The following is a 20,489-nucleotide window of genomic DNA, read 5'->3' as shown; positions in this document are numbered from 1 at the left end:
GGCGAAACCCACGCAAACTCTGGGAGAACGTGCAAACTCCACACGGACAGTGACCCAGAGCCAGAATCGAACCTGGGACCTCGGTGCCGTGAGGCTGCAGTGCTAACCCACTGCGCCACCGTGCTGCCCCCCATATTAGTTTTCTAATATTCAGAGGAGGAAATGGACAGAATCATGGAGTTTGGTGCTCCCTGCTCAATCGAAAAACATCCTGGAATTCCATGCAAGGGAAGTTTTTGCTGGACCAGTAATAGTTAAAACAGCCTATTTTAGATGGCGCCGAATGCAAAATGATTGAAGGCAACAAATTTAAAATGGCTTAGCCTGGATTATTGTGACACTCAAATATTGTGACACTGTTGACATCATGGTGTTTTGTCCAGGTGGAAGAGCTCTGTTCGCCCATGGTAACTGCTTTTGCTAATTTTATACAAGAGCCAATCACCTAAGGGTAATTTGGGTGATTTTAGAAAACAGTACAGTTACACACAGGTGGACTGCCATGTGGGTACACCCCAGACCTGAGCTCTCGATAGAAGATTTGCTTTGGCAAAGGAACGTCAGGCAGTCTGGCTATATGTCAGCTCCATTCTGACTGTCTCATGCTGGTTGGACAGAGTACCTCCGTGTCTGGTATTTTGTCCAGCCCGCTGACCTTCAGCAGCTTGTCAAGGCGGTTTCTTGACATTACTTTGATGTTTGGAGGTTGTGCTTAGGAGTTTTGTTATCAGCCCCGAGTCCTTGGGAGAAGGTTGCCCAGGATCACAGCTCAGCAGTATGATTTTTAATTGTTTCAAAGCCACCCAAATCTGTTGAAAGACGCATTCTCGTGACCTCACCGTAAATTTGGAAGCAGATTCTGCCCTATTGCAGCCCACCTCATTGGCATTTTCAACATTAAATTGACTTCCACGCTCATTGTGGTTTGTTCAGAGGTCAGATAGGTGCAGTAGACTTCAGAGACCGGGACCAGAAAGGCCACGTTAGTCACCGTTAATTGCCCACCCACAGAGTTTGCTTCCGAACTGCCCTTGGCTGTCGCTGACTGCTCTACACCGGATGATGACACTGCTGATCTTTCCACCTCACCCGTGCAGTGTGATTCCCCACCACTTCTCTATTTTGACTTCTGGCTTTGATGTTTTCACAATAAACAAAAACTTCTGAGCAGAAAAATCAGTGGTTTTGCAGTGGCTGGGCCAGAGAATTTCCTGACTGCAAGGTGCTCAGCAATGATGTTTTGGAAGGAAAATGGGACAGTAAGTGGCCAGTGTTGAAGGCTCCGTTAGCAGGTTCATTTCCCCAAATTGCTGGAGCTTTGCAGTGAGGGGTTTCTCAGTGAACGCTCAGCAGGTATTTCTCATTTTTATTCTTCAAGGGCCGGGTATAGTTAAGTTAAGGGGATACTTACTGATAGTCACCGGTAACCATTGGGTTGCAGAAATTCCCAGAAAATGGCGAGTTGTATTCATGTAGCATTTTTACTGCAGTAAATTGCGTCAAGGTCCCCTCGACTGAGCTGAAAGAGGTTAGAAAGGGAGACACCAATAGCTTGGTTTTAATTGTGATCTTCCAGAAAGCAGGGAGGCTTTGAGAGAGAACCTTAAGAGACTGGGATCTAAGTGACTTAAGACATGGCTACCAGGGAGATTTAGTTGTAGCCAGAGAGAGGAACAAAACGTTTGGAGGAGCGTTGTCGGGTTGGAGGTGGTTACAGCGATGGGGAGTGGTGAAGCTATATAATTCAAAGATAAGGATGAGAATTTAAAATTTGAGACTTTGAGGACCCAAGTCCAATGGAGATCAGTGAGGTAGGGAGTGAGCAGAACTTTGTACAAGCTCGGACACCGGCAGCTCAGTTTGGACTGAGCTGGAGTTGATGGTGAGAGTGACACAACAGACATTAGAATAACTGATCCAGTGGCCTGAAATGTGTGGATGAGGGTGTCCGAGGCAGCCGAGCAGCGACAAGCTGTGTTGCAGAGGCGAAAGCGTTTTTTGTGATGGTTGCAAACTGTTTGTTTCAGCCTGAGATGGTTGGAGGGTCTTCCCAATGTTTAGCTTAAGCAGGGAATCATTCAAGACTGGATGTTGGGCAAGTCTCTTGGCAGCATAGAGGAAATGGTGGGATCGAGATAGGTGGTGGGGAGTTAGAGTTGTGGACGCTGTGGGTACAGGAAGAGACCCCAATGATAGAGACGCCATGGGTAAGATCCTAGAAGTAGAAGTAAGTAAGGCCTGTCCCACCAAGCTGCTGAGTGTGGGGGAGGGGCACTGCAATTGGATGGGAGGAAAACTGATATTAACAAAGGTTTGTGTTTTTGGCCACTAACTGTCCAGTGTTGATCGCTGGAAAGCATATGAACAGTGGAGTAAGGCCGTGTGAATGCTTAGCCAATAGTCACTTGCTATCTCACACTTGGGTGTGGTCGTGGCGAGTGATCATTGTCCTTGAACTGAGCTCTCAGATAGTGTTCACGTCTTCACGAAATGGGGAAAAGTCACGGAAATGTTCATACTGTTCTCAGCACCATGACCATGTTCTTGAGGATTAATTATTCCCTGTTTAAAAATTTCCCCAATGTGGCTGAATACCCAAGAGAGCAACAGGATTGTAATTGATACCATGGGTCACAAATTCCTTGTAATTGTACTCCCCAGTTCTCCTTGAATCGTGTAAAAACTGTTCCATATGTTCGCTCCACGTCAAACAGTCCTTCCCAGGTCAGCTAAAGCTTTGGTATCACATGAATTCTCTCCCCACAATGTTTTAACAACGTGCTTCAGACCCAGCCATTGAACAACTCCACAAAATACACCCCTGGCTTCAGTTTCAGATGACTTTTCCTGTACACCATGATCTGTAACCAATGAGCCAACTCTGATCTGCAATGAACTAAGAGAGGAAGCAGGGGAATTATAAAAGGAGTGGGTCAATAAAGGGCCTTGAAGCTGAACAATTCTAGTTTCGGTGGTTGCTCGTTTCAGTGACGAGCAAATATCTCTGAGCTGCAACTGAAGTGGTTGAAAAATTGGAACAGGCATTCTACTTAATGGATTAACCACTTACTTGGCTTCTTGCAGTGAGTTTTTAAAAAGCCTTTTTTGCAATTAAGTAGACTAGACAGGTAGGTAAACTATCCATTCCCTTTAAATTGACTGAGAGCTCTTCACTCGCCCTATTATTAATAAGGCTGTTATTAGCCACTGTTAGAAATTTCCTCTTTTGTCTGTTTGATTTTATCATCACAACTGTGACCTTTTGTTCCTGTGGACATGACCTCTCGCTTCTAATCTGAACCATCTCCATGCCCACCCTCAGTGGATCCTCACAGCATTGAAATCAGGCCCAGTATTCTTTCCAAGTGATCATTATTCCTTCCGTCTTTCCTTCCACCGGCAGCCTTTTGAGACACTTGATTAGTGTCTCACTTTGTTTGTAACAAGCTTACTGTAACAAGTTTGTCGGGCAGCAGGGGGGCACAGTGGTTAGCACAGTTGCTTCACAGCTCCAAGATCCCAGGTTCGATTCCCTGCTGGGTCACTGTCTGTGCGGAGTCTGCACGTTCTCCCCGTGTGCGCGTGGGTTCCCACTGGGTGGTTTCAGAACCATGTGCACATTGATGGGAGTGATGGGAGGAGAGTGCTGAACAATTGGCGATTTATTTACTGCAGCATAAAATTGAGGGAGAGTTTGACATAGGTTTTGAGGATAGTAAAGGATCTTTCCACTTGTTGGTGTTTTGGTAGCAAGAGACAAAGCCTCAGTATTACCACTGGAAGAGCAAGGGGTGGGCTAGGAAATATTACAAACCCTTTTTTGTATGCAGAGGGTTTTTTGAACAAGAATACTAATACAGATGACTAGCGCCAAGAGCATTATACTTGGGAGGGAAGTATAGAAGAATACCTAGAGCGGATAGCAAAGCGAGAATAGAATAGAGCTTAGTAACTCTGACACACTGAATTGCTGCCTTGTGAGCTAGAAATCATGAATTCAATGATTTTAATTTACTTATTTTAACCTTGGTACTGAAGCTTGTACCTTTATATACCAGCACGGTAACACAGTGGTTAGCAGTGTTGCTTCAGAGCGCCAGGGTACCAGGTTCGATTCCCGACTTGGGTCACTGTCTGTGTGGAGTCTGCACATTTTCCCTGTGTCTGCGTGGGTTTCCTCCGGGTGCTCCGGTTTCCTCCCACAGTCCCGAAAGATGTGCTGGTCGGTGAATTGGACATTCTGAATTCTCCCTCTGTGTACCCGAACAGGCACCGGAGTGTGGCGACTAGGGGATTTTCACAGCAACTTCATTGCAGTGTGAATGTAAGCCTACTTGTGACAATAATAAAGATTATCGTGTATCTTCTAGATTTCTCAATTAAATAAGCGAATTTAGAAACATGGGACAGGAGCTGCACCAATAGGACGTAGACTGCAGCACAATGTAACGCACATCCTGCCAGAGATTGGACAGAAATATGACTGGAATAGAAAATGCCAGGAGAGATAGTGGTGACGTTACCGGGCGAGTAATCCAAAGGCCCATGCTAATGCCCAGGGAACAAGGATCAAATCCTCCTTGGCGACTGGTAGAATTTGAATTCAATTAATTAAACGCTAGTCTCGGTAATGGTGACCCTCAAACTATCATCAATTGTCATGAAAACCCATCTGCTTCAATAATGTCCTTCAGGGAAGGAAATCTGCCGTCCTTACCCAGTCTGTGACTCCAGCAATGTGGTTGCCTATCAACTACCCTCTGAAATGGCCGAGCGAGACATTCGGTTCAAGGGCAATTAGGGATGGGCAACAAATGCTGGCCTTGCATTTTTTTAAAGTAGCTTTGAAGTATACTTCACATCAGTTAATTTACACACAGCAAGTGCCCACCACAGCTTTGTGATAATAACTAGATGATCTCTTTTAGTGATGTTTGTTGAAGGATAAATGTTGGTCTCAAGACATTCTTCCTCTTCAGAATAGTGCCACGGTCTCTTTGGTGTCCAGCTGGGCGGGCGGAGCGGGGCCTTGGTTTAACCTCTAATCTGAAGTTACAGGGGTTACTGCGCTCCCTCAGCACTGCGCTGTGGGTGTTGGCCGAGAAGGACTAAGTGCACAAGTCTTTGAAGTGGATCTTGGACCCACAACCAGTGACTCATTCCATTCCTCGCTGGAGATGAGCACTGGTTCTTTTGAATGTTTTGGCTTTGACAAACAGAGTCAAGAATGTTGTGCATCATTCTGAGCATGTGACACACTGGTGTATCGCACATTGGCCCAATTGAAACCGTATGAAGAGTTTGGAAAACAAATAACTTGCAAAGCCGATGTCCCTTCAGCGTTGTAACTAGCTCTGGATTTAAAGAAAGAAATATACGGGTGTGCTGAACCAACAGCTAATATTGATGGCGAAATTGCAAAGTTACCATTTATGACACACATATGGAATAAAATGTAAGTGTGGAAAAGCTCAGGGCTGGTAGTATCCGTGGAGAGAGAAACATGGTTAATTTCGAATCCCATATGACTCTTTGGAGCAGATCAGGATCCATTTTAGCATCTTTCTTGCTCTAAACAAGGCAGCAGTACCAAGCCTATTTAAAAATAAATAAATAAATAAATAATTATAAAACATTTTTTTTTAGAGAATACAAAACTGAGGGAATGCTGCACTGTCAGAGGGTCAGTACTGAGGTAGTGCCGCACTGTCAGAGGGTCAGTACTGAGGGAGTGCCGCACTGTCAGAGGGTCAGTACTGAGGTAGTGCCGCACTGTCAGAGGGTCAGTACTGAGGGAGTGCCGCACTGTCAGAGGGTCAGTACTGAGGTAGTGCCGCACTGTCAGAGGGTCAGTACTGAGGGAGTGCCGCACTGTCAGAGGGTCAGTACTGAGGGAGTGCCGCACTGTCAGAGGGTCAGTACTGAGGGAGCACTGCACTGTCAGAGGGTCAGTACTGAGGGAGTGCTGCACTGTCAGAGGGACAGTACTGAGGGAGTGCCGCACTGTCAGAGGGTCAGTACTGAGGGAGCGCCGCACTGTCAGAGGGTCAGTACTGAGGTAGTGCCGCACTGTCAGAGGGTCAGTACTGAGGGAGTGCCGCACTGTCAGAGGGTCAGTACTGAGGGAGTGCCGCACTGTCAGAGGGTCAGTACTGAGGGAGTGCCGCACTGTCAGAGGGTCAGTACTGAGGGAGTGCTGCACTGTCAGAGGGTCAGTACTGAGGGAGTGCCGCACTGTCAGAGGGTCAGTACTGAGGGAGTGCTGCACTGTCAGAGGGTCAATACTGAGGGAGTGCTGCACTGCCAGTGTACATTACCGGGGGAGTGCTCAGCTGTCAGTGGGCATTACCGGGGAATGCTGCACTGTCAGTGGGCATTACCGGGCGAGTGCTGAGTGGTCTCGACATTACCCGGGGAGTGATGAGCTGACAGTGGGCATTACTGGGGGAGTGCTGAGCGGTCTGGGCATTACCGGGGGAGTGCTGAGTGGTCTGGGCATTACCGGGGGAGTGCTGAGCTGTCAGTGGGCATTATCGGGGGAGTGCTGAGCAGTCTGGGCATCACCGTGGGAGTGCTGCGCTGTCAGTGGGCATCACCGTGAGAGTGCTGATCTGTCAGTGGGCATTACCGGGGGAGTGCTGAGCGGTCTGGGCATCACCGTGGGAGTGCTGAGTTGTCAGTGGGCATTACCGTGAGAGTGCTGAGCTGTCAGTGGGCATTACCGGGGGAGTGCTGAGCTGACAGTGGGCATTACCGTGAGAGTGCTGATCTGTCAGTGGGCATTACCGGGGGAGTGCTGAGCTGTCAGTGGGCATTACCGGGGCAGTGCTGATCTGTCAGTGGACATTACCGGGGGAGTGCTGAGCTGTCAGTGGGCATTACCGGGGCAGTGCTGAGCTGTCAGCGGGTATTACCGGGGGAGTGCTGAGCTGACAGTGGGCATTACCGGGGGTGTGCTGAGCTGTCAGTGGGCATTACCGGGGGGAGTGCTGAGCTGACAGTGGGCATTACCGGGGGTGTGCTGAGCTGTCAGTGGGCATTACCGGGGGTGTGCTGAGCTGACAGTGGGCATTACCGGGGCAGTGCTGAGCTGTCAGTGGGCATTACCGGGGGAGCGCTGAGCTGTCAGTGGGCATTACCAGGGCAGTGCTGAGCGGTCAGTGGGCATTACCGGGGGGAGTGCTGAGCTGTCAGTGGGCATTACCGTGAGAGTGCTGAGCTGTCAGTGGGCCTTACCGGGGCAGTGCTGAGCTGTCAGTGGGCATTACCGGGGCAGTGCTGAGCTGTCAGTGGGTATTACCGTGAGAGTGCTGAGCTGTCAGTGGGCATTACCGGGGCAGTGCTGAGCTGTCAGTGGGCATTACCGGGGAGTGCTGAGCTGTCAGTGGGCATTACCGGGGGAGTGCTGAGCTATCAGTGGGCATTACCGGGGCAGTGCTGAGCTGTCAGTGGGCATTACCGGGGCAGTGCTGAGCCGTCTGGCCATTACCGGGGCAGTGCTGAGCTGTCAGTGGGCATTAACCGGGGCAGTGCTGAGCTGTCAGTGGGCATTACCGGGGCAGTGCTGAGCTGTCAGTGGGCATTACCGGGGGAGTGCTGAGCTGTCAGTGGGCATTACCGGGGCAGTGCTGAGCTGTCAGTGGGCATTACCGGGGGAGTGCTGAGCTGTCAGTGGGCATTACCGGGGGAGTGCTGAGCGGTCTGGACATTACCGGGGAAGTGCTGAGCTGTCAGTGGGCATTACCGGGGCAGTGCTGAGCTGTCAGTGGGCATTACCGGGGCAGTGCTGAGCTGTCAGTGGGTATTACCGTGAGAGTGCTGAGCTGTCAGTGGGCATTACCGGGGGAGTGCTGAGCTGACAGTGGGCATTACCGGGGCAGTGCTGAGCTGTCAGTGGGCATTACCGGGGGAGTGCTGAGCTGTCAGTGGGCATTACCGGGGGAGTGCTGAGCTGACAGTGGGCATTACCGGGGCAGTGCTGAGCTGTCAGTGGGCATTACCGGGGGAGTGCTGAGCTGTCAGTGAGCATTACCGGGGCAGTGCTGAGCTGTCAGTGGGCATTACCGGGGGAGTGCTGAGCTGTCAGTGGGCATTACCGGGGGAGTGCTGAGCTGACAGTGGGCATTACCGGGGCAGTGCTGAGCTGTCAGTGGGCATTACTGGGGGAGTGCTGAGCTGTCAGTGGGCATTACCGGGGCAGTGCTGAGCTGTCAGTGGGCATTACCGGGGGAGTGCTGAGCTGTCAGTGGGCATTACCGGGGGGAGTGCTGAGCTGTCAGTGGGCATTACCGGGGCAGTGCTGAGCTGTCAGTGGGCATTACCGGGGCAGTGCTGACCTGTCAGTGGGCATTACCGGGGGAGTCCGGAGCTGTCAGTGGGCATTACCGGGGGAGTGCTGAGCTGTCAGTGGGCATTACCGTGAGAGTGCTGAGCTGTCAGTGGGCATTACCGGGGGAGTGCTGAGCTGTCAGTGGGCATTACCGTGAGAGTGCTGAGCTGTCAGTGGGCATTACCGGGGGAGTGCTGGGCTGTCAGTGGGCAATACCGTGAGAGTGCTGAGCTGTCAGTGGGCATTACCGGGGGAGTGCTGAGCTGTCAGTGGGCATTACTGGGGGTGTGCTGAGCCCTCAGTGGGCATTACCGGGGGAGTGCTGGGCTGTCAGTGGGCATTACCGGGGGAGTGCTGAGCTGTCAGTGGGCATTACTGGGGGTGTGCTGAGCCCTCAGTGGGCATTACCGGGGCAGTGCTGAGCTGTCAGTGGGCATTACCGGGGGAGTGCTGAGCTGTCAGTGGGCATTACTGGGGGTGTGCTGAGCCCTCAGTGGGTATTACCGAGGGTGTGCTGTGGACCCGGGTTTGAATCCTAACATGGCAGAGGTTGAAATTTTAATACAATAAAAATCTGAAATTAACAGTCTACGGTGACCATTGTCGATTGTTGTAAAAACCCATCTGGCTAGCTAATGACCTTGAGGGAAGGAAACCTGCCGTCCTGACCCGGTCTGGCCCACATGTGACTCCAGACCCACAGCAATGTGGTTGACTCTTAAATGCCCTCTGGGATGGGCAATAAATACTGGCACAGCCAACGATGCCCACATGATCCAAGGCCGGAATCGACCTGTGATCCCTGGCGCTGTGACAGCAGTGCTAACCACTGTGCCACCATGCCGCTTTGTCTGTGGGTCAACACCGAGCGAGTGCTGCGCGGTCGGAGGATCAGTACCTGGGGAGCACTAGCTGTACTGTCAGTGCATCAGTGGTGAAGGAGTGGCATTGTCATTGGTGCTACCTTTAGGCTGAAATGTTAATGTACGGTCTGGTTCAGACAGACACACACCAGTTGTAGAGCAGGGAGGGGCAGTTTCCTGATGCACCTTCATTTCTCAACCAGTATCTCATTACTCTTTGCTATGCTACCCACTGAGCCTTAACTGCTACTTTATAACAATAATCTGTCCATATATTTTGTAAATCAGATGTTTGTCTCTCTGTTGCAGACTGGATGTTGAATCAAAACCATGGAGCTGTGCCCCTGCACCATGACGCACTCTGAATCTGATCGGGATGGATGCCATTTGTCATCAAGCCCCGGTTTGAGGGTGCACCTCTACTGGTCAAATGAAAATGCGCAGGACCTTGTTTATACAGAGGGGGAGATGGTTGCAGAGGACATCTGCATTATGGCAGCACAGAAATGCTGTAAGCAAGCCTTAAAATCTTTCTTCAATGTTGCTGGCATGTTTGTAGACTTTTGCTTTTTTCCGTAGATGTCTTCAGGTTCAAATTTATTTGTCTTTGTGCTGTGGGAGTAAATGTACTTGCCCTGTACCGGATAATTATAGTTGGCAGGAATAGGGCTGCTACTCTGTGGGATGGCCGAGGCCAGAGATCCAGGATCTCCAAGTGTATGCGGGGTGGGTATTGCTGGTTTAATTGGATATTGCCTCAGGAGCCTTGGCCCTGGCCAATTCCTTGGTGCTCGTCCAGCTGGGATTTTCGGGCTAACTAGAGCACGACATTACAGGTTTGTTCATTATTTAATTTGTTCATGGGATGTGGGTGTCGCTGGGCCAGCATTTATTGCCCATCCCTGAGGGCATTTAAGAGTCAACCACATTGCTGTGGGTCAGGTGTCACATGTAGGCCAGACCGGGTAAGGACGGCAGATTTCCTTCCCTGAAGTGATCCATTAGTCAACCAGCTGGGTTAGCATGACGATGGTTTCATGGTCATCATTAGATTTCTTTTTATTGAATTCAAATTTCACCATCTGCCTTGGTAGGATTTGAACCCAGGGCGCCTGAATCTCAGGATTACTGGCCCAGTGACAATACCACTCTGCTGCTGCTTCCCCATATCTGGAGCAGAATAGTGAGTATCACAGCCCATTGCCAGTCCCATTCAGTATCTGGTCGGTAATCCTCGGTGTTCTGATGTTCTCCAGTCTGAGGCTGCCAAAAATAGTAATCTCTATGCCAAACCTCATAGCTGGGGATGCTACCTTGCAGTCCCCTCAGACCCAAAGCCACACTTATTACCCAGAGAAAGAGCTGAAAGCATAACCTAGTTTTATTCATGTGTGTTCTTTTTTAAAGCCATTTCCCCGCTGTGCCACAACTTGTACGCACTTTGGGACTTGAAAGAGAAACTTTGGTTTCCTCCAAATCACATCTTCAAGATTGACAAGGACCTGTGTCTGACTTTGCACTATCGCATGAGGTAGGTGTACAGTGTTCAGTACTGTAGATATCCTGTATACTCAATACTACGTTCTGCTCACATGTCCACTATCACTGCAGTTGATTCCTGTCAAACAGGACATCTTGGTAGAAATGAAATGAGAGTTTCCCTCAACACTGAGACCCTGCACAGTGATTTCAAAACTTTCAGCACTTTTATCCGAATCTCTCCACCTGATTTCAAGAAAAGTGGGAGAGCTTCGGAGTGATGGAGAAAAGGAAATGTCCGCATGACCGAGAGGTTAAAGAGGGATGAGCAGCAATTCGGACAGTAATTTGACTTGGAAAAGTTTAGCGGAACCAAATATTTCCCATCTTTCTCTGACTGATCTCCTGAGTGGTCCCAGCATTTCCCGTTTTAATTCTCAATGAGCTACTGCCCTGTTCATTGATTCTTGTGAAGCTGACCTACCACTAATCCTAATCAGTGTTACAATTCCAGTTGATGTTATAACTGACCAATTCGCTTTTAACAACAAATGAAAACATTTATTATACATGAATCGTTTGACTATAATACAATACTTCTTCACTCGCACTTATCTTAACAAATGTACGCAAATGTTAGCGATAACACAGGTTGCAAATTATATCTTATGCTATAATGTTCACTAAACACACAGTCCCTGTAAACCAACAGGGTAACTGTGGTCAGACACACCCCATTCTGAAACAAAATGGTAGATGCCACCCAATCATAAAACATAGAACATAGAACATAGAAAAATCCACGATGTTGTGCCGAACCTTTGTCCTAGATTAATCATAGATTATCATAGAATTTACAGTGCAGAAGGAGGCCATTCGGCCCATCGAGTCTGCACCGGCTCCTGGAAAGAGCACCCTACCCAAGGTCAACACCTCCACCCAATACTAAGGGGAATTTTGGACACTAAGGGCAATCCATCATGGCCAATCCACCTAACCCGCACATCCCTGGACCGTGGGAGGAAACCGGAGGAAACCCACGCACACGCTGGGAAGACGTGCAGACTCCGCACAGACAGTGACCCAAGCCGGAATCGAACCTGGGACCCTGGAGCTGTGAAGCAATTGTGCTATCCACAATGCTACCGTGCTGCCCTTAAGAACAAATTAATCTACACTATATCATTCTACTGTAATCCATGTACCTATCCAATCGCTGCTTGAAGGTCCCTAATGTTTCCAACTCCACTACTTCCACAGGCAGTGCATTCCATGCCCCCACTACTCTCTGGGTAAAGAACCTACCTCTGACATCCCCCCTATATCTTCCACCATTCACCTTAAATTTATGTCCCCTTGTAATGGTTTGTTCCACCCGGGGAAAAAGTCTCTGACTGTCTACTCTATCTATTCCCCTGATCATCTTATAAACCTCTATCAAGTCGCCCCTCATCCTTCTCCGTTCTAATGAGAAAAGGCCGAGCACCCTCAACCTTTCCTCGTAAGACCTACTCTCCATTCCAGGCAACATCCTGAACTCTGAATTTCTCCTCAAATCCCCCAAGAGTCCAGTGAGCCAACTGGCCCCACTGGACTCAGACTTCCACAGAAGTGTTCACCACTCCACTCTCAAAAAAAATGTCTTTGTTCCATGATTTCCAACTCTCCTTTCAGTATTTCTCTGCCTTGAACTGCCAGGTACATTCAAACTTCCACACAATCACTCGGGTACCTAGCTATGCCAATAAAACACTGCTGCTTCACAGTACGAAAGTCACCAGCTTCAGACATCTGGCTTCTCGCTAGCCAACTTCACCAGGTCTGCAGTTTTCAGCTCTGTCTTTAACATCAATGAACAGTACCTTGCTCAAATTCCAATTCCTTTTGTTCCTTTGACTTCAATCATCCTGGGACCTCTCTTTTCATTCCCTGGTTTCTGGAACAATCTGTTCTTTAGTTGTTGGAACTTGCTTTCTTTCCTTTCTTCCATTCTCTTGCTCTTTTGCTTCTGGCAGAGCTGTGGTAGCTGTTTCCTCTCTAGCTGCTAAGCTCCTGTTGCCCTGGATCCAATTAAAACTAAACTCAAAAGGTCTTTTGGCCTCTGGTTGCTTAGAGTCCTTCTCTAAATTCTGTTTGCTTTTCACATTGTAAACTCTCTAAGCACAATTCAGACAGTTTTGAATTACATCGAAGCCCCCATACGTGCAAACGTTTTTATTTAGCATTAATCTAACTAATGTTTTAACCCTTTCTTACACAGAAACACTAAATTAAACTTATCCAACAATACAAACAGATTACTTAAAAGTATCTCTGCTTCTTGACAACAGGGAGCAGTCGCGTTCTGTAGGGCAGTTAGACTCGGTGTATGAACACACAGGCCTGACATCTGTAAAGCTGGTGTTTGCATAATTGTTGTGGCTTCTGTCTGCAGGTTTTATTTCAAGAATTGGCATGGCATGAGTGAAAAGGAGCCACGGGTATACCGATGGGCACCGAAAAGGAACGACCACGAGAAGCTTGACCAGGGCAGTCCTCTGTTTGACCACATGTCACTCAACTACATCTTCGCACAGGTGGGCCTTGTAGAGTTTTCTACAGTGCATGATTTGGGGGGGGGGTTAGGCAAGATGGGGAGTGTGCAAGATGGGGAGAGAGAAATATGCGGATAAAATTCCCTATGCTTTCAGTTTGCCTTGTGCCAGATACTATCACTGGCAGTTATCATGATCCCTGTTGTTTGCCAGTGGTGCTCATGATAACTCCTCACCACTTCTTTGCTCGTAGCTGCAGTTGTCCATGTGCAAAGCATTGATCGAAAGTTTACCTTCTGACATGGATCTCATTTTGACAGCCTTTCTTTAAATAATGGCTTTTCCAATCCTGAATTAAACTTGAGTTTATGAATTGCCAAATGGCCCAGCCCTGTAGAATATTACAGTTTGGTTAAAACCAGTCCTTGGATTGATACGAACGGTGAATTTGTTTATGATAAGGATGATAAGGAATAATAAATCAAACCCAATCAAATGAAATGTGACCTTTCAGCTTGCTGGGCAGATGCAGTCAGCAATTTGCTGCCATGGCTACTTTTAAAGTTGGCTGATTTATTCCTGGCAGATTTTCAGAAGGGCATTCCGTCTTGCTGGGGATGTGAGTCCGCTGGGACCCCTTCAGTGTCTTTCCCAAATGGTCACCCTAAGATCAAAGAGAACAAAGAACATTCCAGCACAGGAACAGGCCCTTCAGCCCACCAAGCCTGTGCCCATCCACATTCCGTATTTAGGCCTAGTACTTATTGCCCAAACAATTGTATCCCTCCATTCCCCACCTGTTCATGTGACTATCAAGATACATCTTACACGTTGCTATTGCGCCTGCCTCCTCATCCTCACTGGAAACGTGTTCCAGGCACCCACCACCCTCTGCGTGAAAAACTTCCCCCGCACATCTCCCCTAAACTTTCTCCCTCTCACGTTGAACCTGTGGCCCCTAGTAATTGAGTCTTCCGCCCTGGGAAAAAGCATCTGAGTATTGACCCTGTCTACACCTCTCATAATTTTGTAGAGCTCAATCAAGTCTCTGCTCGGCCTCCGTCTTTCCAACGGAAACAATCTGAGTTTATTCGAATTTGGCTCACTGATGGTGCTCCGCCCTTTTGGTTGCTGTGGGTGCTCTTGATCCATTTCATCCCGACTGCTTACCCCTTCCCATCATCACTTAAAAGTCTTGCTTCCCAGGTCAGTATCCATCGGACATTTAAACTTGTGAGTCGATGCTCCATGTGGGGTTCTCTGGCGATATTTTCCATGCTCATATTGATCAGGGCGTTTGAGTAGGTTTTCTTTCTTTAACCTTTCGTGCGATGTGGCTGGGCCAGCATTTATTGCCCATCCCTAATTGCTCTTGAACAGAGTGACCTGTTGGGTTAGGTCATGTCAGAGGGCAGCTGAGAGTCGGCCACATTGGAGACCAGGTGAGGAATACCTTCCTGAAAGGACTTCAGTGCAACCAAATGGGTTTTTGCGACAACCGAAGATAGTTTCATGGTCGCCAATCCGGAGACTAGTTTTATATTCCGAATGTTTATTAATTGTGTTTACATTCCACCAGCTGCCGTGGTTCCTCAGAGCATGAAACTGGCCCTCTGTCTGCGCAGGGTATCAGAAACATTTTGCTCTTCGTTCTGTCACGATCTCTTCCAAAAGTCAAAAGATGTCTTTGCTTTGTGTGTGACTTAGTGTCGCTGGGCAGTTTGACTGTGGGAGCCATCACAGCCACCTTTCCTATTCCCACCCATTGCTCACATGTGCTCCAACCCAGCTGAGAGGATCACTGGGAAACATTCAGGCTGAGTAAACCCGAGTTATTTGTTTATTTTTTGTAATATGAAGTCTTCAGACACAAATCATTTTGTTTGATGCTCCCATCCACCGCTCTCCAGCTGCTAATGGTTAATCGTGCCTGCTGCTTGTTTCTTGTAAATTATTCTTTCATCGGATTGAAAAGTTTCCCTTGCAGTCAGCCCGGGCAGTCCCTCTGAGCACGCTATCCACACACACCCTCCAATGCCATACTGAGGAAGTGCTACATTCCCAGAGTAACGACACCTTTCCACTGAATTATCACTGTGGTTCAGCTCAGTTTGAAGAAAGCAGGGGTTGTGCTGCAGATTAGACACAAACCAGCCCCTCGAACGAAATAGATGAACTTGTCAGTCATCATTGGTTGTGGAATCTTGCTGTGTTAAACCAAGTTGCTGCCGACAAAATAGCCACTGTGCTTCAAAATAGCTCTTCGCATTCCGATCATTCGAGGGCTGTGATTAAGATGCTTTTTAGCACTGGCAGTCCCTGTGTGAGAGCTCTGACGATGTTATTGGAGGCTGCTGACCAGTGATGTTTTTGTTTGTTTTCAGGGTAAACATGATTTTGTTAATGGCTTTGCTCCGCTCCGAGAGCCCCGGCATGAGCAGGATGTCCACAACTTCCAGAATGAGAGCCTGGGAATGGCTGTCCTGCACCTTTCGTACATCGCAGCCCAGAGTAATCGCTCACTCAGCGAAGTGGCCAAGGAAGTAAGGTGCGTGAAGAGGCATGCGTAAGCCTGTCGGAATTTAGGAGCTGTTAGTTTGCATGGTCCCATCACCGTGACAGAATGCCTTAAAGGCTGGTGCGTGTGTGCAACAACCCGGACAGTGGAGAATCAGTTGAGGTGCTGTGGATACCGATCTGAGGAAAGGTTTAAGTGGCAGGCCCTTTGGCCCTCCAAGCCTGTACCGATCATGATACTCTCGCACTTCCTTGTGCCGTATCCCTCTATACCCATCCTATCCATTCATTTGTCAAGATGCCTTTTGAACACCGTTAATGTATCTGCTTCCACAACCTCCCCAGGCAACGCGTTCCAGGCACTCACCACCCTTTGTGTAAAAAAACCTGCCTCGCACATCTCCTCTAAACTTTGCCCCACAGACCTTAAACCTAAGCCCCCTGGTGACTGACCCCTCCACCCTGGGAAAGAGTGCCTGCCCATCCACTCTATCCATGCCCCTCATAATCTTGTAGACCTCTATCAGGTCGCCCCTCAACCTCCGTCGTTCTAATGAAAACAGTCCGAGTCTATTCGGCTTCTCAGCATAGCTAACACCTTCCAGACCAGGCAACATCCTGGTAAACCTCTGGTAGTCTCCACATCCTTCTGGTAGTGTGGCAACCAGAATTGTGTGCAATATTCCAAGTGCGGCCTTACCAAGGTTCTATACAACTGTAGCATGATTTGCCAGTTTTTATACTCTATGCCCCATCCAATGAAATGAAATGAAAATCACTTATTGTCACAAGTAGGCTTCAAATTAAGTTACTGTGAAAAGCCCCTAGTCGCCACATTCCGGCGCCTGTTCGGGGAGGCTGGTATGGGCTGGTACAAGCATTCCGTATGTTTTCTTGACTACCTTGTCCACTTGTGTTGCCACTTTCTTTTTTTTTTATTAAATATTTTATTGAAAATTTTTGGTCAACCAACACAGTACATTGTGCATCCTTTACACAACATTATAACAACACACAACAATGACCTATTTTATAAACAAAAAAAAATGAATAAATAATAAATAACAAAAATGAAAACTAGCCCTAATTGGCAACTGCCTTGTCACAAGTAACACTCTCCAAAAATATAATTTAACAGTCCAATATATAATTATCTGTAGCAACGACCTATACATACTATACAGTATATATTAACAACCCTGAGAGTCCTTCTGGTTCCTCTTCCCCCCCCCCCCCCCCCCCCCCCCCCCCCCCCCGATCCTGGGCTGCTGCTGCTGCCTTCTTTTTCCCATTCCGTCTATCTTTCTGCGAGGTATTCGACGAACGGTTGCCACCGCCTGGTGAACCCTTGAGCCGACCCCCTTAGAACAAACTTAATCCGCTCTAGCTTTATAAACCCCGCCATGTCATTTATCCAGGTCTCCACCCCCGGGGGCTTGGCTTCTTTCCACATTAGCAATATCCTGCGCCGGGCTACTAGGGACGCAAAGGCCAAAACATCGGCCTCTCTCGCCTCCTGCACTCCCGGCTCTTGTGCAACCCCAAATATAGCCAACCCCCAGCTTGGTTCGACCCGGACTCCTACTACTTTTGAAAGCACCTTTGTCACCCCCATCCAAAACCCCTGTAGTGCCGGGCATGACCAAAACATATGGGTATGATTCGCTGGGCTTCTCGAGCACCTCGCACACCTATCCTCCACCCCAAAAAATTTACTGAGCCGTGCTCCAGTCATATGTGCCCTGTGTAATACCTTAAACTGAATCAGACTTAGCCTGGCACACGAGGACGACGAGTTTACCCTGCTTAGGGCATCTGCCCACAGCCCCTCCTCGATCTCCTCCCCCAGCTCTTCTTCCCATTTCCCTTTTAGTTCATCTACCATAGTCTCCCCTTCGTCCCTCATTTCCCTATATATATCTGACACCTTACCATCCCCCACCCATGTCTTTGAGATCACTCTGTCCTGCACCTCTTGTGTCGGGAGCTGCGGGAATTCCCTCACCTGTTGCCTCGCAAAAGCCCTCAGTTGCATATACCTGAATGCATTCCCTTGGGGCAACGCATATTTCTCGGTCAGCGCTCCCAGACTCGCGAACTTCCCATCCACAAACAGATCTTTCAGTTGCGTTATTCCTGCTCTTTGCCACATTCCATATCCCCCATCCATTCCCCCCGGGGCAAACCTATGGTTGTTTCTTATCGGGGACCCCCCCAAGGCTCCAGTCTTTCCCCTATGCCGTCTCCACTGTCCCCAAATCTTCAGTGTAGCCACCACCACCGGGCTTGTGGTGTAGTTCCTCGGTGAGAACGGCAATGGGGCTGTCACCATAGCCTGTAGGCTAGTCCCCCTCCAGGACGCCCTCTCTAATCTCTTCCACGCCGCTCCCTCCTCCTCTCCCATCCACTTACTCACCATTGAAATATTAGCGGCCCAATAATACTCACTTAGGCTCGGTAGTGCCAGCCCCCCCCTATCCCTGCTACGCTGTAAGAATCCCTTCCTCACTCTCGGGGTCTTCCCGGCCCACACACAACCCATGATGCTCTTTTCAATCCTTTTAAAAAAAGCCTTCGTAATCACCACCGGGAGGCACTGAAACACAAAGAGGAATCTCGGGAGGACCACCATCTTAACCGCCTGCACCCTCCCTGCCATTGACAGGGATACCATACCCATCTCTTGAAATCCTCCTCCATCTGTTCCACCAACCGCGTTAAATTTAACCTATGCAATGTGCCCCAATTCTTAGCTATCTGGATCCCCAGGTAACAAAAGTCCCTTGTTACCTTCCTCAACAGTAGGTCCTCTATTTCTCTACTCTGCTCCCCTGGATGCACCACAAACAACTCACTTTTCCCCATGTTCAATTTATACCCTGAAAAATCCCCAAACTCCCCAAGTATCCGCATTATTTCTGGCATCCCCTCCGCCGGGTCCGCCACGTATAGTAGCAAATCGTCCGCATACAAAGATACCCGGTGCTCTTCTCCTCCCCTAAGTACTCCCCTCCACTTCTTGGAACCCCTCAACGCTATCGCCAGGGGCTCAATCGCCAGTGCAAACAATAATGGGAACAGAGGGCATCCCTGCCTTGTCCCTCTATGGAGCCGAAAATATGCAGATCCCCGTCCATTCGTGACCACGCTCGCCACTGGGGCCCTATACAACAGCTGCACCCATCTAACATACCCCTCTCCAAAACCAAATCTCCTCAACACCTCCCACAAATAATCCCACTCCACTCTATCAAATGCTTTCTCGGCATCCATCGCCACTACTATCTCCGTTTCTCCCTCTGGTGGGGCCATCATCATTACCCCTAACAACCTCCGTATATTCGTGTTCAGCTGTCTCCCCTTCACAAACCCAGTTTGGTCCTCGTGGACCACCCCCGGGACACATTCCTCTATTCTCATTACCATTACCTTGGCCAGGACCTTGGCATCTACATTTAGGAGGGAAATAGGTCTATAGGACCCGCATTGTAGCGGGTCCTTTTCCTTCTTTAAGAGAAGCGATATCGTTGCTTCAGACAGAGTCGGGGGCAGTTGTCGCCTTTCCTTTGCCTCATTAAAGGTCCTCGTCAGTACCGGGGCGAGCAAGTCCACATATTTTCTATAGAATTCGACTGGGAATCCATCCGGTCCCGGGGCCTTTCCCGCCTGCATGCTCCTAATTCCTTTCACCACTTCTTCTACCTCGATCTGTGCTCCCAGTCCCACCCTTTCCTGCTCTTCCACCTTGGGAAATTCCAGCCGATCCAAGAAGCCCATCATTCTCTCCCTCCCATCCGGGGGTTGAGCTTCATATAATTTTTTATAAAATGTCTTGAACACTCCATTCACTCTCTCTGCTCCCCGCTCCATCTCTCCTTCCTCATCCCTCACTCCCCCTATTTCCCTCGCTGCTCCCCTTTTCCTCAATTGGTGTGCCAGCAACCTGCTCGCCTTCTCCCCATATTCGTACTGTACACCCTGTGCCTTCCTCCATTGTGCCTCTGCAGTGCCTGTAGTCAGCAAGTCAAATTCTACATGTAGCCTTTGCCTTTCCCTGTACAGTCCCTCCTCCGGTGCTTCCGCATATTGTCTGTCCACCCTCAAAAGTTCTTGCAGCAACTGCTCCCGTTCCTTACTCTCCTGCTTCCCTTTATGTGCCCTTATTGATATCAGCTCCCCTCTAACCACCGCCTTCAACGCCTCCCAGACCACTCCCACCTGGACCACCCCATTATCATTGAGTTCCAAGTACTTTTCAATGCACCCCCTCACCCTTAGACACACCCCCTCATCTGCCATTAGTCCCATGTCCATTCTCCAGGGTGGGTGCCCTCCTGTTTCCTTCCCTATCTCCAAGTCCACCCAGTGTGGAGCGTGATCCGAAATGGCTATAGCCGTATACTCCGTTCCCCTCACCTTCGGGATCAATGCCCTACCCAGCACAAAAAAGTCTATTCGCGAGTAGACTTTATGGACATAGGAGAAAAACGAGAACTCCTTACTCCTAGGTCTGCTAAATCTCCACGGGTCTACACCTCCCATCTGCTCCATAAAATCTTTAAGTACCTTGGCTGCTGCTGGCCTCCTTCCAGTCCTGGACTTCGACCTATCCAGCCCTGGTTCCAACACCGTATTAAAATCTCCCCCCATTATCAGCTTTCCCATCTCTAGGTCCGGAATGCGTCCTAGCATCCGCCTCATAAAATTGGCATCATCCCAGTTCGGGGCATATACGTTTACCAAAACCACCGTCTCCCCCTGTAGTTT

The 20,489-nt window shown here is 49.0% G+C and overlaps 1 protein-coding gene across 2 annotated transcripts in view; it reads left to right on the top strand.

The window, feature by feature from the left end:
- tyk2 (tyrosine kinase 2) overlaps window positions 1-20,489 on the top strand; it is a 121,622-nt gene that overhangs the window by 46,447 nt on the left and 54,686 nt on the right. For both annotated transcript variants that reach the window (XM_072490850.1, XM_072490851.1), the window contains exons 2-5: window positions 9,502-9,703; window positions 10,600-10,723; window positions 13,106-13,247; window positions 15,590-15,753. In XM_072490850.1, the coding sequence (XP_072346951.1) occupies window positions 9,523-9,703; window positions 10,600-10,723; window positions 13,106-13,247; window positions 15,590-15,753 (611 nt within the window). In that variant the 5' untranslated portion in view covers window positions 9,502-9,522. The remainder of the gene's footprint in view (window positions 1-9,501; window positions 9,704-10,599; window positions 10,724-13,105; window positions 13,248-15,589; window positions 15,754-20,489) is intronic.

Source organism: Scyliorhinus torazame, chromosome 27 (genome assembly GCF_047496885.1).
Source record: "Scyliorhinus torazame isolate Kashiwa2021f chromosome 27, sScyTor2.1, whole genome shotgun sequence".
In the NCBI taxonomy this organism is placed as follows: Eukaryota; Metazoa; Chordata; class Chondrichthyes; order Carcharhiniformes; family Scyliorhinidae; genus Scyliorhinus; species Scyliorhinus torazame.
The sequence above is the reverse complement of the archived record's forward strand: the minus strand, read 5'-3'. Positions and strand labels throughout refer to the sequence as shown.